The 25,669-nt window shown below is 57.5% G+C and overlaps 1 protein-coding gene across 1 annotated transcript; it reads right to left on the bottom strand.

Annotated features, from left to right (window-relative positions):
* Positions 1-1,338: 1,338 nt before the first annotated feature.
* FOXN1 (forkhead box N1) lies at positions 1,339-22,182 on the bottom strand. The gene is made up of 9 exons (XM_007442974.3): positions 22,063-22,182; positions 20,807-21,313; positions 18,096-18,203; positions 12,244-12,374; positions 11,577-11,673; positions 4,644-4,851; positions 3,309-3,422; positions 3,000-3,176; positions 1,339-2,557 (listed from the first exon to the last, which is right to left on the bottom strand). The coding sequence occupies exons 1-9, from the start codon at positions 22,180-22,182 to the stop codon at positions 2,280-2,282; spliced, it is 1,740 nt and encodes a 579-aa protein (XP_007443036.3). The 3' UTR covers positions 1,339-2,279.
* Between the last annotated feature and the right edge of the window lie 3,487 nt (positions 22,183-25,669).

The following is a 25,669-nucleotide window of genomic DNA, read 5'->3' as shown; positions in this document are numbered from 1 at the left end:
GTGTGTAGATGCTGTTTATCTCTGTGCGTCTGTTAATTGCTGCCTTGTCTGCATACCAGGCTTCCAAGAATTCTCTTGCATATTTGGATTTAGCTTGGCCTAAAATGCGGAGAGTTTCCCAGCTGAAACTACGGTTAAGTCTGTCCGTGTTGTGAGATTAAGGAGTTTTCATCGTGTCTTCTGGCTGCCAGTTGGTGCTCGTGGATGCGCTCTGCCAGTCTTCTGCCTGCCTGTCCTACGTAGAGTTTGTTACAGTCCTTACACTGTATGTCGTAGAGGACTCTGGTATGTCTTATTACACGATGTATGTATTATCTGACAGTGCAAAGCTGGCTATGTCTGCATACTTATAAGCGGGTTTTCAAAGGTCACTGGGAGACGCTGTGGGCTTCCAGAGGTGTGCGGGGTCCAACCTCCTGCAGGTGCTGGGATAAAGGGGGTGGGACAGCGGCCTTGTTCCCGGCAGAGAAATGCAGGACTGTGCTTGGAAGAGATTTGGGACTGGTGACCGGAGCAGTCCGCGCGGGCGGAAGGACCGCTGCCCAGTCTGCTGAGCTCCAGGTGGGCTCGGCTGCTAGCTGGGAGGGCAGGCTTGGGCAGGCCTCTAACGTCACCAAGAAGCTGCGGGTGCCACTGCAGCAGCGCAACCCCGGTGCCCGACACTGGTCCGCTCCTGCCCAAGGCTCAGGATGCAGGCCTGCAAGAGGCTTGCTGGGCAAGGAGGCCAGTAGGCGGGCAGGCCCTCCTCAGGGGAGCCTTGGCAGCCCAGGACCTGAGGGGCTCGCCCTCCTGCTCAGAAGGGGGTGCCAGGCCAGAGAGCATGCCACCCTGGCCTGAGGGGGCACTCCAGGATCCCCCTTGAGATCTCCTCCCAGCCTGGCAGAGAGACCCCTCGCCTGCCTGAAGGGGGACATCAGGACGAACCTTTGCTCCTTCCAGGGGAAGGGGTGCGCCCCGCCCTCTCTCGCCCTGCTTTGTGCCGAAGGAAAGCAACTCCTGTGAGGCTTCCCGAGAGCAGCCACTAGAGGGAGGCAGAGGAACAGCCACGCCGGTGCCGTGGCCTCGCTAAGCACCCAGCTGGAGGGCATCTCTCCCTTCCACATGAATTGTGCAAACAGATGATTTATTAAAACACAACGACATCCAGAGTGCCCGGAAGTGGAAGGAACCTAGCTCTGAGATGAATACCATTTGAATGGTTTTTAAAAAGGTGAAAACTGGCATTTGCACACTAGAAAAAAGGCCTTGTCTTATATGGATTTGGGAAGCCTTTCCCTGCCACCTCCCCTCCCCTCCCCTCCCCCCCACAACATTTATTTGCACAGTGAAATCCTGTCCAGGCCCACCCCGAAGCACATCTCACCGGGTTTCCTCCCAAATAAATGGGCCTTGAATCGCAGCATAGCTTGGGTGTAAATGCCCTTTGGAGATGTGTCTTGCATAAATAAGGTTCACCCCACGACCTGTTACATTCCCAAAGATTTGGCCCACCTTCTTCAGCCCCTCAATTCAAAGCTCGTCTCACAGCTACTTTTTCTCTGACTTTGTAGGATTAAAATTGCCAGAAGAGTGAATACTTTGGTCAAATGTTCTACGTTCCTAATGTGTATGCTAATAAGAAAATTTTCCAAAAATGCTTTCGACAAAAATAATAAGAACAGAGCTCGCCAGCAGATTCACCTCCTGCCCGCTGACTGCCTGTGGACCCCAAGGCGCTGGGCATGGGGCCGGTTTCCCTAGGCCAAGCGAGCGTGACGTCCTTCTAGGGCTAAGTCTTCCTCCGTGCCAGCCTTCCCCAAGCAGGAGCCCTCCTGGTGCGCCGGCCCTCAGCCTGCCTTGCCTTGGCTGGGGCTTGCGACGCCCAAGCCGAGGCAGCTCCCGGCACCGGCTGGGGAAGGCTGACCCTCATCCCCCCAGGCCCTCCTCCTCCACCTTCCCGGGCTAGCTTCAAAAGTGCATCCAGAATGCCAGTCTCAGCATGTGGCTCCGTTCAGATGGTTGCGCCAATACGGCCCTTAGTCTGGTGTCTCCGACCATGTTTCAGCCAAAGCGTTTTCTTGATGACCCTTCAGGCTGTGGTGAGCCATTCCTTTGCCTGTGGCCACGGGGCTGATGCCACAGGGCGCTTTCAAGTGGCACTTAGGCGTGTTTGGAGGCTCCCTGGCCCCGTTGCTGGGAGGCCTTGCTTGGTTTTGCTGGCTGGCACTCAGAGCAAACGGCCTCGTGCGGGATCTCAGCACAATTCGGCCGTGGCCCAACCCACTGTCTGATGTGGTGTCTTAAACTAGAGCGACAGGTTTGGACCCCGAAGGGTTCAGGTAGGAGGGGCCCGGTCCTGTGTCCAGCTCCATGAAGGCAGAGTAGAGAGTGGTCAGTTGCACATCAGGTAAGTTGTGGTGCTGGGAGCCACTCGGAGGGTGGAGCTTGCCACCGCCGTGGCTGGCATCCACCGGGCAGGGAGCCGGGAAGTCCCCCTGGGCCGCCGTCGGGGAGGCCGAGATGAGCACGAGGGGGTCCGTCGCCAGGCTGTCGTCTTTCAGCGCCTCCCAAAGGTTCCCTGCGAGGAAGGCAAGCGAGAGCAGGTGGAGGAGGAGCGGACCAGGATTGCCAGCCTCCTCCTTCCAGGGAAAGCCAGAAAGGCCGGAGAATTAGAAAGGGGGGGTTGGCGGGGCAGGGGGAGGCGCATTCAGAACGGGAGGACTCTGTCAGCCCTCCTCACCCTTACTCGGGAACTAAGCGCATTTGCTGATAGCCCTTCAGGAGAAACGAGTGACGGGCAGCCTGCATCTGCGGCACACATAAAAGCAGAGCTTGGATTGTGCCACCATACCCTGTGGTGCCCCTGCCCAGGGGAGACCAGATGCCACTGGGCCTTGGCAGGCAGAGACAGGCCGTGCCGCCTTCTCTCAGCTGCTCCCCGCTGCTTGATTTTGGAAGCGTGCGGGGCTGGGATGCGGACTTTGGGGGCCCCTCCAGTCTGTCCAAAGTGAAGGGGGTACCTTGGAGGTCAAACCCGGTAAGGGACGGGTTCAGGGCATCGACATCCGTGCTGAGGTCGCCTTCCAGCAGCAGCATCTCCTGCACGGGGCGGGATGCCGCGTGCGCCTTCATCCCGCACCCAGGAGGGCTCTGAGCGGGCAGAGGGGAGTCCAGGGCTGCCTGTCCGTTCTGGGCATCTGCAGCAGGGAGAAGGCGGTGAGTGCCCGGGGGCAGCGTTGGGGGGAGGGCGTGAGAGGTGGGTGGGCCCGGCCCCCCTGCTCCCTGTGCCGTGAGGGGTTGGGGGCTGGCGAGGGGGGGTGGCGGCTCACACAGAGGCAGCTGCTGGAGCGACATCTGGCCGGAGACGGAGGGACCCCCAGCTCCAGCTGGACTGCAGGCCAGCAGCTGTTCCGACTTCTCGCCTATCAGCGTTTCGAGCTCTTCTAAAGAAGGAAAGAGACCATCAGCCAAAGACGGCCCTTCGGAGCACCGTGACCTACCATGAGCCCGGCCGTGAGGGTGGGTCCAGCCCCCTTCTTGCCCCTCAGCGCCTCCTGCTCCTCCGCCGGAGCCCCCTCGGAAGCGCCCAGCGTGGGGCAGCCCTGCACGACCCAGCCCAGGATTAGGGCTGTTCGGCATCGTGCAGCGTTTCCTCCCCTTTCCCCCTTGACTGGCCTTTCTTCTAGGCTGAAAAGTCCCTCGTGGCCCTTTGTTCCCCCGGCAGCCTGAGGACCGGCCAGACGCTCGGGGCACCAGGCCCAAGATTTTGCAGGGGCACCGCCTACTGCTTTCTACACTTCTACAGCAAACACCTTTGTCTTTTGAATCTTAACTAACTGACAATTCAAAGAAAGTTGGGTTACATGTTGAATGTGTTCTGTTTTTGCTGCATTGCCTTGATTAGCTCCTTGATTAGTTATTACTAAACTAGCTCCCTGATTGTTTATTGCCAAACTAGCTCCCTGATTGGCTATTGTCAGATTAGCTCCCTGATTGGCTATTGCCAGATTAGCTCCCTGGTTGGCTATTGCCAGATTAGCTCCCTGGTGGGCTATTGCCAGAGGTACTTATCAGAAAATTGGGATTACTGTACTTTGTGGCTGCAGCCTGGCTGATCCCCTGCTTTCCCCTAACTTGAACCTCTCCATATCCTGACGTTCCAGTGGATTGCCGCTCCCCTCATATTGCCTATAAGCCCTTTGCCTCACGCGGGAAAGGGCTATCCGGCCGTCCCTGGGTTGGGAGGCAAACCGTTCTTGGCAAACAGCTGCTGTCGCCCTGCTGCGCATCTTTTGTGCTGAATGGTGGCATCCTGATTTTGCCTGCAGGATGCCTCTTGAGCAACCCCCGGCTTCTTCCTGGACACCCCCAGCCAGCGGGAAACCATCTGGCAACCAGGCCAGTGAGGCAGGAACGAGGCTGACCAGGGGCACTGCACTGACGGGGGACGACCCGTCTCTCCTGCTGTGCCACCTGCCCCAAGCGGGAGACCCCTCCTGTCAAAACTGGGGTGGCCAAGCAGGAGAGCCTGCGCCCCCCAGCCCAGCCCGCCCTGTTGATCTGCCTCTGAGCCTGCTGCCCTCGGACGCCGCTTTCCAGCAGGGCCTTCTGGCGCAGACGGGTCGGCTGGCTCTGCGAAGGGGTCCCGCGAAGCCAGCCCCTACCTGGCTTGGCCATGCTTTTCCGGACAGCCACGGGGTCTTTTCTTTTCCACTTCTGCAGTTCCTCCTGCATCTTATCAATCTTGGCTGGGTTGAGGGCCCACAAGCAGCCTTTCCTCGAGGAGCTGCCAGACTTGTTCTCCACTTTCTCAAAGCATTTATTCAGAGATAAGTTGTGGCGGACTGAGTTTTTCCAACCATCTGGAGCTGTCTAGAGCAACAAACCAGAAACACGCCTTCAAATGGCTGTGATTTGGGGAAGAAACGGTGTAAAATGTACTGCAATTTTCCTGTTCCCCTTTCTCTGTGGTTGCGTCTTTATTTCACCATCCACGTGCAGGTATCGATACTTAGAACCAGGAGCATACACGGGGGAGTAAGAAATAAAGATGGCGGCCATGGGTCTGCTATTGCAGCCACCATCTTGACTTTGCTGACCCCCCCAGATGCCCCTGCTTCGAGAGCAGAAGTTTTCCATGTTTTCAGTACCTCATTTACCCCAAACGGTAAATGAATGTGTGCAACCCCCCCATGAAGAAAACTAGACCTAAAACACCCATAAAACTGCTGTGACTGGGGGGCGCTTTTACAGATTGTGGGGCCCACGTGCTTGGCCATTGCTTAGAAGTGGCTCCAGACGCTGCTCCTGCTTTGCTGAAGCGCCCTTGCCCAGGCAGAGGCGGTTTTGGCAACCCTCCCCCTTTGCCTACATGAGCTAAATCAGATTCCCAAAAAATTGACCTCCCCAAGTTGTTTTCACCCCCCCCACACAGAGGGGCTCGACTTAAAGATTTGCTCCCCAAAGTTTATTCTTTGAACTGCAAACTGCTTGCAGCTAAAGCCGTTCTGCAGAGGGAGGGAGGGTGGGCGATGTGCCAGGCACATGGCCTTTGGCCCCTGAGAAGAGATGGGGTGTCGACCTCGTAATCACACACGAAGCCCATGGAAAGACCCGCTCGGAGCACTGTGGGGAGTCTGGGTCACCGCACTTAAGAAGGATATTTTACAGGCAGCAGAGGGACACGGAGGTCATTGTGGGGAGCTCCCCTGCAGCAACAGGGGCTCTCTAGTGTGGGAGAAAGAAGGGCAAGGAAGACCAGGAGGGGGGCATAAAATCACGCAAGGCACAGGAATGCAGAGGGAGGGAAGATTTCCCCCTCCCGCAGGCTAGACCTTGAGGTCAGCCGTCCAGCCAAATGCAGGGCCACAGAGGGGCCCCCTCTGCACCCAGCGCATAGCTAACGGGGGGGATCCACGGCCAGCAGGACGGAAAGGAGCGCAGGACGGGTCCTCAGCAGAGGATGGGGCTCTTGCGGCCCTGGCTGGGGGAGGCCGTTGCCCCTGCTGAATCCTAGGCAGCGGCAGCCCTTCCGGACCGGTTGTGGGGGGTTGCGCTGATGCCCTCCCTCCAGGCCTGTGAGAGGCCAAGGTCCTGACCCAGCCTCCGGGGTCTCCTGGCACCCTGGGCCCCTTCCATGGGCAATGCAGCTGCCCAGGACCCGCTGCCCCGCTGCGAGCCCTGGAGGCTGAGCAAAATCTCAGTGGCCCTCAGAAAACCGCTTTTCCGGGCACAAAAGGCCTCCTGGCTCTCACTGCCATCTGCAGCCAACGGCTCCTGGAGGTTGGCTGCCAACTTCGCGCAGGGGATCGGAAAATCGTTGGCTTCCCCTGGGAACGGCAGCAGCGTGCCAACTGCGCTGCCTTAAGTCGAGGTCAAAACCAGAAGGCTGTTTTTGCTGGAACAAGGTGTGCTAATTACACCTAGATTGTAAAACACCCCCTCCCTTTTAAAATGCGTTTTCTTCCTGGTTAATGAGATCAACAAAGGCTCTCCTTCCCCTGTGGGAAGTTCACTATAAACTTAATCACACAGCCAATTAGTAGGAAAGTAGTCACCCTCGTCGGCAAAAAAAGATGCTTAAAAAAAATAAAAGGCTTAGGATCCAAAGTGCCAGTCAGCTTAAAACAATTAACTAAGGCTGGTCCGGATCTTCAGGTTGGCACTGGAGGAGGAGAGTTTTATTACTTTCCTTAGCGCTGCTTCCCATTTTAAAAGATCACAGGAGGATCTAAAAGGCCATCCAGTCCAACCTTGCACCCATGCCAGAAACCTGCTGCTCTCGATTAACTCTTAATTTATTCTATCAGCTTTTATACCTCTCAATCAGATCGACCCAAGGCAGTTTACAAGAATCCAAAACCACTCAGAGAACAATCTTCCAAAATCTTCCTTTCAAGTCCTCCATAACTCCAAAACCTGAAAATGTGACCGTGGCAAGCTGACGGTTATTCTGTTCCTGCCCAGCCGTTCCTCGGAAGAGAATGCCAACCGAACTTTGGGAAGGCCACGCCAGCCTGTTGCAGCCGCCCCTACAAGCCAGCCCTCCCCGAACTCTCAAGTGGCCCCTCCCTCGGAGCTGTCTCTCATCCTGCTGCCCCCCCCCCGAGAAACGCCCTGCATGCAGACCGATGCCGCTGCAGAGGGATAAAACTAACAGCCAGATATGGTCTGAAGTCACCCCGAGGGAAGGTGGGGCGAGAACAGGCCGGCTCCCCAGCTGGAGATCCGCCCACGCCCACAACGCGGGGATGCCTTTTCCCACAGTGGGGCCTGAATGCAGAAGCGTGGCAAGCATGTGCAGAGAAAGGCCATGTGCGCAACCGCCCGCTCGCCTTCCCCTCTTCTGGGCAGCCATGACCAGGACTGCCCCTTCCTCCCCTCGCCTTCCACCAGGCGGGGTTTTAACAAGAGAGGCCTCTTCCTGCTCCACAAGCAAAGATTCGCCTGGCATTTCTGGGCGCGTTCAACACAGACCTGGACCTGGCCTTCAAAGGTGTGCCCAGCAGCCCTTCCTGCTGAGGTGGTTGGCACCCGCTCCAGGTTGTTCACAGAATCCAAGCCCTGGAAGGGACCTCGGGGGGCTTCTAGTCCAGCCCCCTACCCGGGGCAGGAATCCTCAGACCATCCCAGGCAAAGGGTTTGCTTGAACATTCCCGGGGATGGCGCCCCACAACTCCAGGAGGCAGGCGGGTCCGCTGCTTCGCGGCTCTCCCAGTCTGGAAATTCCTCCTCCTTCCGAGTTTGGATCTTCTGCTGTAAAGCTGCCAGCTGCTGGTTCTTGCCCTACTCTCGGGAGCTCTGGAGGGCGAGCCCAGTTCCTCTGGAAGACGCTGGCGGACAGAGTGAGGGGGTCGTCATTTGCTTCTCGGTGAAGGGCGCCCCGCGGCTCCGCTGGAAGCTGCTTTCACCAGGTTACCGAATTCCTCCACTTTCCTCGTTTTCCGGCCGTGCTTTAATGCTGTTCCAGTGCAGAGGAGCGTCAACAGGCTGGTTGTTCCCAGTAGGGGTGGGCAGCTGAAAGAGTTCAAAGGCTCAGGGGACCCGGAGTCAAAGGCCAGCTTGGCTGATGGGTCATGCGTAATCCTGGGACGCCCCTTTTTGGGTCCTGTGCTTTTAAACAGGGATTGCACTTTGACAGCAATTTCTCCCCTCCAAGCCCTGCTGGGAACACGAACAGGAAGGACTGAACCTCCCCCCAACCCACGGGCCTCCTGGGGTCTTGAGTGCCAACTTGCCTGCACGTAAGCTGCCTCGCAAGGCAGTCTGATCCGAGTTCACAGCCCTGCTGGTCTCCCATCCAACGACTAACCAGGCTCAATGCGGCTTAGCTTCCAGATCCAAAGTCAGCCAGAGATCTCCACTTGCTGAGATCCACCTTCTACTGTGGGAGCCCTTTTCGGCTGGGGGGGGCGAAGGCCTCTGCCCTCCAGCTCCCTCCTCTCTTCCAGGGTGAGCCCTGGGAGGCAACAGGCCTGGTCTGGAGCACAAAGCCTGTTCTTCACTCTCTTCCTCTCCCCCTTCTTGGGGGCCGGGGGGAGCCTATCCCTTTCCAGATGCGGTAATTTTGTACGCATGAACCCATCTCTCTTCCATGCTTGCTGATCCCAGGCCTTCTTCTGGGTAAACAAATGCTTACTGAAACGTGGTTTGTATTCTGAGAACTTTAATGGGCCACGCTCCAGTGGACAAGGCTGCAGTTTTGCCAGTCCTTGCAGGATTCTGCAGAGCTCAGTTGTTTCAGGCATTCTCGTGGCTATTCTGCCATCAGCCCTTCCAAGACTTGGCATGGTTAACCCGATGCACCCAGCGCAGCGTCGTGCGAGAGCCGGGCAACAGAAGATGGGAGGGTTCCTTCCGTCAAGCAGTGCAGAAACGCTCCCTTCGGGGTCCCCGGCTCGCCTCTGGAGAGCCCGAGCGGGACCTGCGGCAGAGGGAGGCAGCGTGCTGGGCTCCCCTTCAGCCCACCGTACCCTCCTTTCTGCAAAATGGCCCATTTCTACCCCCTCCTCCTGTCTCATGCTGGCTTTATGCTTTGCCAAAAGTCAGTGGGGAATCAGCTTGCTTCGTCCTCGTGGCCTCTGGCTGACTGAGGATTTCTCCCCAAAGGGACGGTCTGCGGGCTAGGTTTTCCCTTTTCCACTTGAGCATCAAACTGCCGATCGCTCTCTCCCATGCCTGGAGGAACCAATTAATTCTCCTCGGGGAATTCGCCTAGCAAGCCCTGCCTGCCCCCTGCCCTCACAAAGCCATGTTGGCTTCAAGGGGAGCCCTCCGCAGGCAGAGCTCGCTTTCTGTCCCGGGCCCTCTGAAGGCAGGATTACGGCTGCCCGGATCCTCCTCGGCCGGATAATTGGACGTTTCTGCACCGCGCTCAGCCCCAGGAAGGGAGGGGTGGCTAGCGGTGCCCTTCAGAGATTCCCAGAGGTTTTTTCAAGAAGGGTGGGGCCTTGGCACGCTTTCAGAAAGAAGGAAGGCCGGCTGCCAACATGGTCCTCCTTTAGGGTGAGGTCTCAGAGGGTAAGATTTAGCCTCTAGTCGTTCCCAAAGATCACGGCAGGAGGCAAGCGCCTTCGGGATCTTGGAAAAGCTCAGCAGGGTCTGAGCAGGTAGTAATCGGATGGGAGACCAGCAGGAAGTCCCAGGAGCGTAGGCCAGACTGGGAAGTGGAGGAAAAAACCTTCCTGCACTGCCCAGGGGGGTTCTCTGCTGCCTCCACCATCGCATCCTAGGATTCGAGGCCTGCTGCTGCACCACTGGGCGGGATCAGAGGAGCTGCCCGGCTCTGTGGCCCTGAGTTGGCTGCAGCCCTCCTGGGCTGTTCCAGCCGCAGGGAGCGCCGGAGGCTGCTGGGGCCGAGGCTGGGGTAGACTGAACCGAAAGAGCAGAGGATGGAGGGGGGCCTCCTGCAGGCAAAGGGAGCATCCCCTCCTTCCGGCTGCTGGCATGCTCCCCGGCAGAGAGATGCCATCTTGTCTGGACAAGAAGCCAGAGAGGGAGGGGGTCTGAGCCCCCCAGCCGGTGCCCAGAAGTGCTCTCTGGCCTTCTGCAGGAACAGCGTCCTGCCTCTGCCTTGGGATCCTTTGTGCAGCAAAGAACCGGGCAAAATAGCAGGGTTGGGAGAACCTCAAGAGAGAGGAAACGGTCGAGGCCAAGCAGAAGGGCGCCTGGCCTGGCTGCCGATGCCCAGTCACCAAACCTCGGCCTGACCTCTGTCTGCCTTTCTGCGTGCACAGCCACAGCAGCCTGGCATTACGCCAGCCACCGCCAGCTGTCCGGGCCCCCCAGACCTCGGCGGCGGAGAGGGGTGGGCCCAGGGAGGAGAAGCCGGGTGCCAGCTCATGTTCACCCTCTGCCTGTCGCTCACTCGGCGCCCCGAGCGGGTGACCACCGCTTCATCTTCAGACAGCGACGGCCTCTTGCGCAACGCCTCTTTCCAGCCAGTGCCAGAGAACAGGGATGGGTGGTTCAAAGAGGCTCCCGGGCGTAGGAGTGGATCTGGGCTGCTCTGACGGGAGAGGACCAGGTTGCATCACCAGCACCCTTGCGAGGGCCGTGGCAGCCAGGAAGCATTAATTGAAGCCGACTTGTGTCATTGGGGTGTTTTCCCCAGCCCTGCGTGTTTTCTTCTCGCGCCTGTTAATTGCTCCTCCACCCCTTGGCGCTGCTCTCTGGGAGCTTGGAAGGAAGAACAGCAGAGCCACTCAAGGCCCGCCGAGAGACAGGGTTTACACACGCGTGTGCCATGGAGAAAGAAGACCTGGGCAGACACCTTTTCAAAGTGCGATCCACCAGCCAAAAAGCAGGCTGGCGCACTTTGTGCTGCCTCCACAATTCCTGTTCTCCCTCCCTCAGGAGCGCTGCTGTCTTTGAGGTGTCAACGTGGGGAGGAGTAAAGGCAGGCGTTGGGGGATCCCCCGAGTTTGCCTCCCCTCCCACCGAGCGAGCGTCATCTGCTGCTGGGAGAAACAAGCACCAGCGGTCCCTCCTTCACCAGTGGGGGGCAGGGCTGGGTGAGTGGAGGCGGATGCCATGGCGGGGGTCGGTGGCCCGAGACACAAGCCGCAGGCACCTTGCCAGGCTCCTTCTGAACGCGGGCTTAGCGCTCTTTTAGAAGAGCGCCAGGCCTACGTCCAAAAGCAGCCTGGTGGGCAGAGGCAGAGCAGGGCTTGCCGGGACTCTGCTGCCCGCTGGCCTTCTGCCCGGCCTCCTGAACTGAGCAGGGCCGGGCAGCGACGGACTGCCCAAAGTCCCCTCCCAGCAATAGGCTTTTCCCATTCCGTCCTAGGAATCCTGCTTCTATTGCAAAGGCCTTTCCGTGGCTCATCCACTGATTTGCAGACACCCCACAAAAACACCAATTTTCTGCCCCTGCAGCTGGCTCGAGGGGGTCAGGATGGTGCTCATGACGACGTGGTCAAAGTCCCGTGCCTTTTTAACATGTGGTACGTACACGAAGGGCAGGGCTTCGATCCGCAGTTGTGGCCCCCCTCTTGACTTCTTTGACCCCTGCTGGCACTCCTTGAACTGTGCCCTCCTCCCCCGGCATGTTTATATTTCTGCTGAGGAGGAGAAGCGCCAGGGGTGGGGGAGCTCACCTTGAAGTAAGGGAAGTGTTCGGTCATGAAATTGTAAATCTCACTGACGGGCAGACTCCCAGTTTTGCTGTTCTTGAGCGCCATAAATATGAGGATGCTGCAGAAGAGAGAGAACAAACCACAGTTAGCGAGGCCATCTTAGCAAGGAATGGGGGCTTGGCCAATGTCTCAGAAGGGACCCTCCCTTCTGAGATGTTTGCCACTTTCCTATTCCTTCTGCGGCCTCAGCCGCCTCTTATCTGACCGTTGCCTAGTCTGTGCCTCTTCCCCCTGTCTCCCAAGGTCATTCCCACATAGCACTACAGGCGCACAGAGTTGATTCTCGGCAAAGCCATGAGATCCTTGCCCACTCTCTTTCCCCCATTTCCTACACAATCTGCCCTTCAGTTGGGATCGGTGAGCCTCTGCCCCGGAGAGCCATGGCTCATTCTTCCGCCATTGTTGGGGCAGCCCTTTTTCATTTTGCAAGAATTGTGGGGGTCTGTGTGTCGGTGCATGTACACACCTGTTGTCACTTGTAGCAGATACTTCTCCAATTCACCCCCCTCCTGTTGTGGGAGCTGAGAGATGTTCCCAAGGAGGCTCCTGCCCCAGCTGGGAGTAAAAACCTGGTGGGCCTGCCAAGGTGGCTGGAGCAGCCGGGAGGAAGGCGGTGGGGAACGCGTACCTGTAAGAGTAGATGGGCTTTGGAAACAGGGATGGCGGTGACAGCTGCTGGGGGCCAGGCGGTGCAAACCTCTGGTAGGGGTGGTGGGGAGCTGAGAGGAGCGGGACCGGGTAGCTGCTGCTGGCGAGGTACTGAAAACAGAACAGGAGAAGAGATGCAGCACGGCCTTCCTCTGGGGGGGGGCTCTGCTCCCCAAGGGGCAGAGCAAAGCTCTGGATAGTTCAGGCTGGTCTGCCTCTTGCAAGAACAACAGAGGAACTGTATTTTACGCCCTTTTCCTTTCCCTTATTTTAATATTTAAACATTATTTTCAGTTGTTTTCCCCTCCGGTCTGAAACCTTAGGGTTCTGTTCCAGCGGGACACGGAAGACAGAGCTACGTCGGTCTGTGTTAACTGGAAATACAAAGGAGTCTAGCCACACTTTTCGGCTTACAAAGCTTATGCCTTTTAATAACATTGGTTAGCCTGAAAAGGCGTGATCCGATTCCTTCTGATTTGGGCCAGAATAGAGCAACGTGGCTCTCTTCCTTCCACGCCCAGCCGGAGCAGAAACCTAGCACAACATTCGCTGGCGTGACAGGAGGCTCCTCTGAGTCAAGGGTGCCCTCGTCCTTCATGGGCACGTCCTTCCAGGTGGCAGAAGGGAAGTGCCGTTCCCCTGCCTTTCTCCAGGATTTTCTATCAACTTTCCATTTCTCAACCAGGAATAACAACAACAACAACAACGGCATGACAAAGTGGCCACAGTGACACATTGGGATACCTGCAAGAAATGCCACTGGGCTGCCAGCAAGGACTGGTGGGACCCCAGAACAGACGAAGTGATCGAAAACGAAGAGGCCGAAGCGCTCGGGGGCTCTAGAATCCAGACAGACCAGCCCCTGCCACACAACGCCCCAGACTTAACAGTTGTTGACAAGAAAGACAAAAAGGTCTGGATATGGACACTGCAATGCCTGGAGGCAGCAGAAGAGAAGGGAGAGAACTGGAGAAAGTCACAAGATACAAAGACCTGCGAATAGAAGTAGAACGACTGCGGCAAAAGGAAGTCCCAGTAGTAATAGGCACCTCGGGTGCCATCCCAAAACACCTGGAGCACCCCTGGAAGGCCATCGGCACTGACCAAATCACCACCTGTCCATTGCAAAAGGCGGCTTTACTTGGAACAGCTTCCATCCTGCGACGATGCCTTTAACACCATCGAACAAGACCTTGGGAAGGACTCGATGGGTAGATAAAAATGCCAGATCCCGCCTAAGCATCTGGCTCACTGTGTGACCGACAATAATACAGCAATATCAAAATTGTAGTCATTAAAACAGCTCAGTTGGGTTCTTGGTGTTCCCTGAGCTTGGTTATTTTCAAACAGCTGTTTCGGGGAAGACCAAAACCCCAATTCAGCCCTGAGCTACAAATATGCTTTGCTGTCGAAACAACTCAGTGCAAGAAACCTTTATGGTCAGATGCTCATCAAGCGACCAGCCTTTTTAAAGGTCCGTGTCAGGAATTAAAAGACTTGGCTGTGGGAAGATTGTCTTGGCTTCTCAAACCCTGCAAGGTTTAAAGAAGGAACCCAATTCCCCCTTTCTGCTCCCTCTTGGCGTTTGTCTCTCAGCCGCCTGCTCTCGTATAGCTGTCCCCAACCTGGCGCCCTCAGGACAGGTTCCTGCAACAGCTCCCTCCGTGTCTGGAAAGGGCCCGGCAGGGACGTCCGTCCCACTCAAAGAAACCAGAGGACCTCCGAGGGCATCCATGGGCACCCTCCGCTCCCATTTCATCAGGCTGGGAAAGGAGAAGGGGGGTGACGGAGGAGGACGAAGGCCGCCCAGCGCCTGGAAGGGGCTCGTGCACGCGCGGCCAAGCGCTGCGCCCTCTCGCTCCAGGAAGAGCGGACTGAAGCTCCGGAAGGCGAAGTTTGGCAGAAGGCTAGAGAAAACGTCCAAACGTCTAAGCTGCAGTTGGACAGTGATCCCTTGGCCTGGCTCCCCTTTCCTGGACGCACCAGCTACCCGTCTAGCTGTGGAGTCTGGATTCCGCCCTCCAGGGACAGCAGGGGCCCGGGGCCCGGCCTCCCGCTTGGATGCTTCCCAGAGGCCCCTGTGAGAGGCAGCCACTGGTCACAGAGAACCTGGCCCTGGGTTGCCCTGCTCCGGAACAGCCCCCCGGAGCCCCCCTTGTCCCTGCAAGCCAGCTTTGACCCTGATGCTCCCAGGGACGCCCTGGGGCTGCCACCCCGCCTGGCTGGCCTGCCAGGGTTGGGAGCTTGGCTTTCTTGGCTTCGGTGTCTCCTTGGCGTCCCTGGGAGGAGCCGGCAGAGGCCACCAGGAGGGGCCCCAGAAGTCTGAAGGCTATTTGCTTTTATTGGTTTCGCTGTTCTCACCTCTTTTTTTAGGGAAGGAGGACAGGCAGCAGCAGCCCAGTGATGCCCGGCTTTTGAAACTTTTACGAGGCAAGGCTGGCATTAGCAAGCCACGGTTGGCAGGCAGCTGGGGAGGGGCAGCCACAAGGCAGTTCTGCGGCTGAGCCAGCTCCGGATTCTTCCCCCACGGAGAAATGAGGAAGTGACCGGCTCTTGGGCGCTGGGAGAAGCTGCCGGTCCCTTGGAAGGCAAGGAGCCGCCGGCCTCCTCCGAAAAGGGGCATGAAGGTCCCTGGCACAGGAAGGGTGAAGCAGCCAAAGGGAGGGAGTGGGGCCACCCCTCCATGCTGAAGGAAACGGGGCCCAAGCCAGCCCCCCAGATCATCGTGGGGCCAGGGAGAGAGCTCAGGGAGCCACGGCGGGTCATGCAGAGCCGAAGGGAGCAAGGCACGATTCAGGGCCACGCATCACACCACAAGCCAACCAGTAGAAGATTCAGTCGCGGGAGTCAGGGGTGTCTGCAGGGGGAGGTCAAAGAAGTCAAGACGCTGGCTATCCACCTGTTTTTTATGTGTGTGGTAGGTGTGATCCTCCATGGGGGCGGCCAAGCTGGCTTTTTGGCCATACCCTGTGACAGTCCCAGCAGAAGGAGCTTGGGGGCTTGTTTTAGGGTGCCCTGGACCCCCACTGGAAACAGAGAGAAGCCAAAGCTCAGGATTCTCAGACGAGGCTGTCAGACAGGGTTGTGTTCAGCATCCCGGCTGCTCCGCAAAGAAGGAAGGTGCCAGAAGCCTCCGGGTGTGTTTCAGTCTTCTTCGGCCAGAAAACTGAACAGCACGATGAAGGTTAGGATGAAAGCTAGAGACCGGTAGAAGCACGGTCAGGAAATTCCTCCCTTAATGAGCCTTAATGAAAGAAAGGTTTCTCCAGTGCCAGGGAGCTGAAGGAATCAGCTGACGGCCTGAGAAATCCTGGGGAAACCCTGCCAAGTGGGAGATGGTCGGAGAGTGGCATTTCCGGGGAGGGTCAAAGCAGGCAGGAGGTGGTTGCGGCAAGGGGACCCAGGCCCCGCCCCTTCTGTGCGTGCGCCAACGTGGCATGCGCTTTCAAAGGGAAGAAGGCTTCAATTGCATCACCATGACCTCCATCTTGCCTGTTTTGACCCCCTCCCCATGGATCCTGCTGGATTGGAGGAAAAAGATGTTCGAACAAACTACAAAACCATCTGATATTGATAACTAGCAAGCTTCTAAGCATGTGCGCCATAAAGAGATCACTCTATAAGGAACCTGAAAGCAATGTGGTCATTATTAGAATTTACAGCGTGGCTTTTTGGAGAACAAATCTTGCCAGATTCATGTTCTGAGTGAGTAACGTCTGTTAATGGATTATGGAAACGCTATAGATATAATATACCTTGATTTCAGCAAAGCATTTGACAAAGTACTAAATGACATGCTGATTAGCAGAATTAATTAAGTGACTACACAGCTCTGACTCAAAAATTATCCTGAAAAAAAATCATCAATGATTCCTCATTAAATTGGAGAGACATACTGAATGGGGCACAGCAAAGATCAACCCCAAGTCATCTATTCTGTATTTTTATTAATGATTTGGATGAAGAGGTGGATGAGATGCTTATCAGAGCTGCAGGTGGCTCAAAATTGGGAGGGAATAGGCAGTGCCCTGGAAGACACAAATAAAATTCAAAATCTTGATGGAAATGGGCTGGAAGTTACAGAATGAAATTTCATTTAAAAGACAAATTCAAAGTTCTTCACTCAGGAAACAATACTTAACTGCACAAGTATAGGATGGGAAATTGATTGATTGATTGAATGATTGATTGATTGATTATATTCTGTGCCATCAAGTCTGGGTCAACTTAACGGCACGTAATATAGATGCCACCTAGACAGGCCTTCTTCTCCTGTCTCCTGGAGGACCCTTCCCCAGCCTGGCTCTTCAGGTCCGCCCACAGTGCACCCATCACCCCTGCCAGGGAGTCCATCCACCTGGTTCTGGTCATCCTCTGCTTCTCTTTCCTTTCGCCCTTCCCAGCATTACGGGCTGCTCAAGGACGCTGGGTCTTTGCGTGATGTGTCCAGAATATGACAGTTCGAGCCCGTTCATTTGGCTTGGTAAAGGCACTTGTGAAAAAAATCTTGGCTTGCCAGTTGAATGTGACCCAGCGCTGTAATAGGAGTTCAAAAAAGGCCAGTGCAATTTTGGCCGCATCAGCTGAAGTCTAGTTTCTAATTTGTGGGATTAAACATTTTGGTGGGAAAGGTGGAAGGAAAGAGAGGGAGAGGACAGCCAGCAGGTGGAAGGAGTCAGTTACAGCAGCAACGGGGCACCGCTGGAACACCTGAAAGTCCAGGTTAGGGCAGATCATTTTTATTTATTTATTCACTTATTTATTCAATTTCTATAGCCACCCATCTCAGCCAACTGACTTCACGGAGAGAATCTATGCGCTCATTAAGTGTCAACACTGACTTGATGGCACATTAATCAATCAAACAAACAAACATTTTCCAACAGTCAGTGCAGACATCAGTTATGAAAAGAGCCCCCGGTTGCTACAAAGTGCAGAGCCAAACATTTGCTGTAATGTGGGAAAGGGAGGGGGGAAAGCACGGGGCTTAAACTGGCGGGGCGCAAAAGGGGATCACACCTCCCACTGACTGAGGACGACCAACCGGTCACACGGTGCCATTCTGGTTGCGACAAAGGCTCTCTTCAGGTTGTGCCATGTCAGCATCTGAGCGGCTTCTGCCACATTTGAGCCCAGCTCCTTGGTTAAGCCGGCTAAAGTTGGGGCACATGACTTCGAGCCATCTTATCCCGCATTGCCCAAAGCCCGCTTGGGGACTTGATGGCCCAAGTGATGCCTTCCAGCTCTGCAAATCTGTGGGCAGTATGATGAAGACGGGGAGGGGTGGCCCCGGGAGCCCTGAAAGCAGCCCCTGGCCCTTCGGTGGCTGGCATCTGCCAGCGGTAACTCGGGAGGGACAACAGTTTGATGGGGCAGCAGATAATCAGGGGAGATGTGATGGTCTCAGGCGGGTGGGGGTGGCCCAAGGCCATTCCGTATTACCCCAGCCGCTGATACCTACTTGCCCATGTGTTTTGGAGCAGGCTTCCCCAACCTGTTGCCCTACAAAAGTGTTGCTCTCCTGGCCCATAATCCCCAGCCAGGACAGCCCTGGCTTGCCCCCTGGGAATTACGGGAGTTGAAACCCAGGACATCCCGAAGACACCGACTTGGGGAAGGCCGTGCAGACAAAAATAGCAATCAGTCCAAAGGATCTGGGGACGGCAGCAGTGAGGGACCCCCCTCCCCACCCCAGTGCTTGGAAGCCAACTTCCAAGACGCAAGAGGCAGAAAGGGCCTCCAAAGGAACCGGGCACGGACTTCAAACGGGCACCAAGGCTTTCCCTGGAACCCCAAGCTGGCCCAGGGCACCACCTCCAGCTCTGCCCTTACCTGGTGGAAGGGGTGCGAGGCGCAGTACCCTGGTAGTCCGTGAGGCTGGTAGCAGGAGAGGCTGGGCTGCTCCTCCAGGGGGGGTGTCTTCAGCCTGGCATCTGCCTCCTGGGGGGATGAGAACGTTAGGGCCCACGCTGTCTCCCCAAAGGACCGAGTCCTCTTTCTTCTTCCCAAGGCTGCGCTGGCCAGAGAATTGCAGAAGTGGGGGACTGACCCGGCTGGGCTCCCCAGACCCACCAGGCAGAGGCCTTGGGCCCCGCAGCACGGAGGAAGCCCACTCTGCTTCTTGGCCTCCATCAACCACTGCTCTTGCTCGCAGGTTTAGGGACATTTACTACCACATCTGTTCTATGGTGGTCTGAGGCTCATTCAGCCAAGAGGGCCCATAAAGGGATCAGTGCCCCCCTGCCCTTTCTTGCAGTGCTGTGCCCATCTGCCATCCCAAGACTAACTTCACTGCTTGGCCCCCCTTTTGTTCTCAGCCCTGACCGCCTGCATTCCCTATTCACACAAGGGCTTATCCTGGATTAGGGTGGAAATGGTGTCAGTGGGACTGCAGAGGCCCTGGGGCTGGGAGAAAACCCTGGGGCTTGGGTTTCCCCACTGCTTTGACCAGCTCTCTTTTCCTGGGAACAGGCGACATGGAGGCCTGTCTTGCACAGCCTTGGAAGGAAAGACGGTACTACCCTGGGAATGGGACATACATGGGTCAGCTGTGGCTCCACCAGCACCCCACTGATGTTCTCAGAACCTCTTCAGATAGGCAGGACAATGTTTCTTCACCTTTTTTGAACTTGGTTTGGCTGGATTTGGGGGCAAGATGGGTGCAGAAGAAATACCTTAATGGTGATAGCAGTTCAGTGTCCTAATCAAGAGCCAAGGCCTGGGAACTCTTGAGGCCTCCGAGGCCTCTGCTGGGGAGGGAATGCGCCAACCCTGGCTTTTCTGCATGGAGTAGTAGGTTGAACCAGGTGGTCTCCAAGGGTGCTCCCCACCCCTCCAGATTCCCTTATTTTGATCTGACCCCTCCAGATCAGTTATTCTGAAGGCAGCGTGGCCAAGTCCCCGTTAGCCTGAACATGTCATGGTGGCCCATTTGGTTGCAAAATGCCCTGCAGATACAGTGACTGATCTGGGGCCTGAAGCTGTCAGAGCCATCTTCCCCCAGCCCACCTGCAGAACTTCTGGGAGGAGACAGACAGCCTCAGCACAGCAGTGGTTCTGCTTCATGCTGCTCATTAAGCAATTAGAAGCTCTTTTTAATCATCTCCAGGTCAGAACATCAGAGTGTTTATTAATCCTTTGGCTTGTAATCCCTGCTATCCAACCTAACGGTCAGGCAGGCGAGGTCAGGAGACAGCCGCACGGACTGCTGGAGCTCTGTTGTTGCAGGGGAGAACAACAGATTCCCTCTCCCCGCTGCTTAGACCAAAGAGCATCAAGGCAGGGCAATCCTGAGTTCCTTTCCCATTCGCTCCTCCCTTTGGGGCTGAGCTGGTGTTTGCCTGATGGCTGTTGAAGGCTTTCTTCAAGGCCCTTCCACACTCCTCTGCACTGACCCCAAGAGGAGCCTCAGCTGCTGGCTTTAGGCCGCCCCCTCCAAGCTGCTGCCCCGATCCGGCACTGACAAACCCTGGGTCAAGGGCCAAGGAGCTCCCCTCTCCTCACAGCTACTCTGCCCAGTCTTGCTCCAAGGCCTGGAGCTGGAACAGACCAGCGGTCCCTCTCCGGTGAAACACAACCGGAGCTCCGGCATGAACACGCACGTCTTTCCCTTTGCTCTTCCCCTCCCTGGGTGGAAGGCCCAGCGCGTCAGGATGGCTTGCCAACTGTCATTCTCTGCTCGGAGTTTACGATGACTCAGTGGCTGTGTTCAGCCCAGCCGGATTCTTTGCCTCTCTGCAAAAGAGGCAGGCTGAGATTGGAAGAGGGGGCTGTTGGGTGGAGTCCACACGGAGAGGATTGGGGGCAACCACCCTTCCAGGTTCTGGGTTCGCATCAGAGCAAATGCCTGCTGGCCCAGCCCAGGTCAGGAGCACTGCACACGGGGGTTGGGGGAGATGCCCCCACCCCATTCACAAAAGAGATCCTGAGGACCCCTCCTCGCCACACAGAAAGTCTAGCTTCGTTTCACTGGCCTGGTCCCAAGGGGCGGGAAGGGCCCTCCAGGACCCACGGGCACCTGACGAGCCAGAAGGAGCAGGTGCCCAGCTAAGCTTCCCCCGTTTCCAGCAGGGGGTACCCAGGTCCTGGCTGTGTTTCCTCTGGAATCGGAAATGAAGTTGCCCCCCTCCCCAATCTGGGGGACTCTATTCCACCCCGTCCTTCAATTATCATCTCAACTATCATTCAAATATCAACCCAAGAAACAGTGTCAAAAGGAGATTATTCCACACCAGGAATATTGTGAACCAGAGTTGGAAACAGGTTTCAAATGCTGTGGGGAAAAATGGCTAAGTCCATAGAAAGAATAGGAAACGTCTCCAGTCTCCTGCACTCTACCACTCTCAGCAGCTGGGGGGCAGAGGGAGGGAGTCTTCTGGGGTGGGGTGGGGGGGTGAGAAGCTGATTCCCACGGGGGATGAAGGAAGCTGAGCTCCAGGCCTGCTGGAGGCCGCAAGGGTGGACCAGGAAGGCTGAGAGCATCTTCCCCAGCTCTTGGGGCTCCCCGAGAGACACGCTTTCGGCTGAAAGTCAAGAGGACTCACCATGGCCTGCTGGATATGGGGTTCCTGCCCCAGACTATTGTACTGGAGCCCATTGCTCCAGGCTGGTTCTGGGCCGAGGTGGGGAAGATGTGCAGGAAACCCCTCGGCGGCCTCTCTGGTCCCTGGCAGGCCAGCCATCTCCTCAAAGCCTTCCTGGCCAGCAGCGTGGGGCAGCCCGGCCTCCAGCACGAGGGCCAGGTGGGCCTCAGGGAAGGCTTCCTCCAGGAACTGCCTCTTGTAAGGGTGGAAAGGGGTCCGGAGAGCGTTCCTGGGGAAGCGGCCAGAGGGGCCTCTCTCCTCGTAGCTGGAGCGCCTGAACAACTCTGCCGGCGAAGGGACCTTGTAGGCAGCTGTCTCCGGGGGTATGGGCTGGCCTGCTGGAAACCGGGCATAGAGCTGCTCGGGGGATGGAGAAGAGGCACCGGAGGAGCTCGAGGGGGATCCAGAAGGGTTTCTCTCTGGCCGGCGGCGTCCATCAGATGGCTGGCAGTGGAACCCTGGATGCTCCTGTGGGGAAGAGCCATGCTGGTGTGTGAAGGGCCCCCAGAAGCTCTCTGGTCCTTCGGATGGACCTGCCCCCAAAGGGACCCTGATGGCCACACGCTGATGGGACTGGGTCCATCCCTGGGACTGCCGGTTGAAGCAAGGCAAGTGAGGGGAAAGGAGCCCCGAGTGAGACCCCCTCTGACCCAGCAGGAGCTGACCTCTCCCAGTGCTCGGATGCCCAGCGTTCTTTAGAGCAGCCGGGGGCTCCTTCCTGTTGACCTGGACACTCGGTCCAGCTGCACAGAGCTCTTCCCACCACCTGGAGGCCTCTGTCAGGCCCCCTTGCCTGAAAGTCCTGCTTCCGCCATGTGGCTGCAGAACAGAAGGACGCCACGTATTTCCTCTTTGGAGGAGGCTGCATGATCTCCCACAGTCCTGGGGGGTGGAAACCTGGGGAAACAATTCCTTTGGAGCAGGGGGAGGGCTTATTTCAACTGCGGGAGGGTCAGGCAGTGCCAAAACCTTTGGTCATGTTCCACCACCCGGGACCACCCCGCTTGGTTCCCAGAGGGCACCCTCCCCACCAGCTCTCCCAAATGTCCCGCCTACAGCAACCCCGTCATCCTCTCCGGCTCAGAGGAAGGGCGGAGGGCTCCGCTTCTTGGGGTGGGCCATGGCACCTGCCTTGGCTGGCTGGCTAGCTAGCTCAAAGGGCCCCCCGCTTTCCATCACTGTACAGTCTGGAAAAGAGGCAAAGCAGCAAGCCTTACCTGCCGGGCAGGGGATCCTGACTCTTCGCAGGCCTGCATTCGGTCACCGCATGGGTCGCTCTCCAGAGGATCCAAGGAAGGAAACGTAATACTCGCTTGGTCCTGGAGCAAGGAAACCATTGCCACACTCGACCAGGGATCTGGGGCAAGGAAAAAACACCACAGGATCAGAGAACGAAATCAGCTTTGGGGGGAAAAGGAAGAGAAGGGCTCTGCCGCCACGGGTTCCGCGCAAGGCCCTTCTGGGCAAAGCATGTCTGGCTTCTGACCCGCGGCACCGTCTGCATGGGCAGGCAGCCCCCATCTCTCCGTCGTCTCGCCACCAAGCCCCTGGCAGCTGCAGAGCAGGGGGAGGCTGAGAGTCGAGGCAAGGCCTCCCTTTGCCACCCTCCTGGGTCCCGTGGAGGGCAGAAGAGAGGAGGGCCCCCGGAAATGACAGGCAGCGGCGGGGGCATTGCAAGGAGGGGGTCAGAAGGCGACGAGGGGTAAAACGTAGTTTAAGTCCACAACAGCCAGCTAACATTAGGCTCCCAATTCACTGAGGTATAGGAAGGAGGGGAGGGGGTGCAACGCAGTCAGACGTGCAAGACTGAGGTCAGTCCTTTTAGCTAGACCAGACCAAGGATGGCCCTCCACAGGAAGACTAAAACTACTTTTATTAAGATTGGCTATAATAACAGAAACTTGCAAGTTGCCTCTACCCTAGTGTTTCTCAACCTCGGCAACATGAAGACGTGTGGACTTCAACTCCCAGAATTCCATGCTGGCTGGGGAATTCTGGGAGTTGAAGTCCACACGTCTTAAAGTTGCCAAGCTGAGAAATACTGGTGCACACCATGTGATCAAAGCCCCCCATCCTTTTTGATCTGTGTTTCCAGGCTGGGAAGGCAGTTTCTGCAAGACTTCCTCACTGAAAGGACTCACTTTTAGGGACACAGATTGAGGATCACAGAGGTATTATTTGCAAGCACTTCTCTCTCTCCATGTGTAAAACTTTCACACTGCAGCTCTGCTCCCGAGACCAGATTTTGTTTTTGTTTTTAAGAAAGATAGTATTAAAAATGCAGCATTTAATAGGCACCTTCCTGTATGAATTAGAACCACCCAGTCAAAATCAAAGCTTCATAAAGAGGACAGAGCAAATCAATGCTTCTTGAATCTGACCCAGAAGGGGGCCCAGATTCAGCTCTGCTGCCGCTCAGCAAATAGCCTTAATCCTGGATGGGGGGCTTCAGCGGCAGGAAAGAGTGAGCATCAAAAATATCTTCACAGCAACGGTGGTTTGGTCTTGGGGAGCAAAGGGCTCTCTCTCTGGGTGCCTGCTGTGCAAGCAGAGACCAGACTATCATCTGGGGGAGGGTACAAGCTTCACTTCCAGATTTCCTTCATGGAGCAACTGTTTGGAGTAGAAGCTCTGCCTCCATCCCACCCTGCAGTGCTATGAACGAAATCCTGAGGGGCACATCGCTTCACCTGCCAACACCCAGCTTCCACTTTCAGAACTCCCAGAGATACAAAACTCCTTCATTTCGCCTTTGAAATGGAATTTATGGACTTCACCGTGCCCGCCTGTTTCCTGAACTCCGTTGCTGTGTAGAGGACTGGTGTGCTACGTCTGGCAGCACAAGAACCACCACCAGCGGCACAAGGATCAGTGAATGCTGGTACGGCTACATTGCGCAGCCTTTGTGGGTCCTCCGAGGGCTTTAGGTCAGCCCGGCCGTCTGGAAGCGGGTCTTTCGCACGATTTTTCAATTGCAACAGTGACCTTCTTGAACACATGGATGGCTTATACAATGCCACTGCTATAGGGCAGAAGAAATAAAATAAATTCCCTGTGGAAACCCCCACCCCCACCCCCCAGCGTGTCGCAAGGGAGTCCTTGGAGTCGCAGCCTTCAGCTCGGCTGGCCCTCCTCCTCCAGCCGCAGGAGAAGGCGGCCCTGATGGGGAACGGAGAAGAGGCGCAGGGACGGCCGACTCCTCGGGGCTGCGCTGGAGATAGAAGCGCCAGCGCTCCTCACGCGTGCGAGGCGCACCGGGGAGGAGACCCGAGACAGTCCTTCAGGGCCAGTCTGGCGCTCCGCTCGCTGCTGCTCCCCCTGTTTCCCCCGAGGGGACTAGGGGGCTAAGTCCTCCCTCCCCCCCCCCGCTTTTGTAGTTCAAAGGGGACGGCTGAGTCAGGTCTGCGGCGACGACGTTGCCTCCGGGGGCAGCACAAGCGGGAGGACAGAATCGGAACCCCGCGCGAAGCCCCCGAAGGCGGGCGAGCGGGCGGGGGCGCATTCCAAGCCGGCGAGGGCCGCGCGCAGCTGCCCGGCGGAGCTGGCGGCGGTGCGCACACGCTTCCACTTGTCCCAGGGGGCGGCTCGCCTCTGGATCCAGCTCCCGCTGACAAGGGTGGCGGGGATGAAAAAGCGCCCCCCGCCCGTTTTCTCGAGGCAGGCAGTTGCAGGGGAGCCCCGCTCACCTGGCCGGCCAGCTGAGCAAAAGAAGGGGGCGGGCTTAATCCAGGCCCAGGAACACACAGCCGTTTGCAGAACGGGGGGGGGGGGGGCAGCGATCAAACAGAAAAAGAGCGGGCGATCGGTTGGCTTCCCTCACCGGCGCTGCCTGGAACTTCCCCTCTACCTGCCGGAGAATGAGATCAAATGCATCTGCAGCAGCGGCTTTCCGACCCGGAGAAGGAATCGCCCGCCTTCTTCTGCGTCGGCCAGGCTCCGCTGTGAATCGCGCCCATTTCTGGGCACCAGAGAAACTGGAGAGGGGGCGGGGGGAGGGGGCCAGAACCGAAGCCCTAGAAAGAGACTTTGACGTCTCCACTCCGCGGCCTCCACTCAGAAGCTGAGCGGGTGTCCCTGCTTCGTTCCAGAACCGGGAATCCCGGTCTTCGGTAACAGCTGGGAGGTTGGCGGAGCCTTGCTAACAGGGGGAGCCGGTGGACGGGGACCCGCGGACCCGAGAGGTGTGGGGCGCCCCGGCGCTGCCTGGGGTGCTGGAGCAGAGCCGCGCCGCTGCTTCACGGGGGCTTCAACGCGGCTCCCTGCGCCGAGCGGGCTGGGCTCCAGGGCCCCTCCGGCCTTAATTCCCTCTCCCCCGGTGAGCAAGATCCTGCGTTGCGCTCCCGACCCACTCGCAGCGCCTCGGCCGATCCTTCTCTCCGACCTAAGACTGCCCCGTCCCCGTCGTTCGCAGCCCGGAGGCGGCGGGAGGATTCCCCGGTGGCCGGGTTCGACCGCGGCCCTTTGAGCGCCCGGCGGAGCTGCCTCCCTCCCTGCTCCGCAAATGGCGCGCAGCCATCCAGTCTCCCAGCGGACACGGTCGCCTGCGGTCTGCCGCGCTTCGTCCGGGAGGCGAGAAGGAAACCTCAGCCGGGCTCAGCGTTGCGTGACGGGCAGGGACGGGCCTTGCTGGCGCCGGGCTTCGGCTGCAAGAGCCCACCGCCCGGGTTGCTCTCTGGCCCGGCCTCCGGAGCGCTCCGTTCTCGCGGCCGGGTGCCCCGGGCTGTGCTCCCTGTCAGGGCGAGCATCCCCGGCCTGTCGTTCGCTCCCTGCGCCCCGTGCCCGGAGGAGCGGCGGGACCCCGCTTGGCGCCTTTGCTCCGAGCCC

The sequence above is a fragment of the Python bivittatus genome, unplaced genomic scaffold, assembly GCF_059951505.1.
Source record: "Python bivittatus isolate LINGU-HERP-01145 unplaced genomic scaffold, Pbiv_v1 ctg000240_np1212, whole genome shotgun sequence".
Taxonomy (NCBI): Eukaryota; Metazoa; Chordata; class Lepidosauria; order Squamata; family Pythonidae; genus Python; species Python bivittatus.
This window is presented reverse-complemented; position numbering and strand designations above follow the sequence as displayed.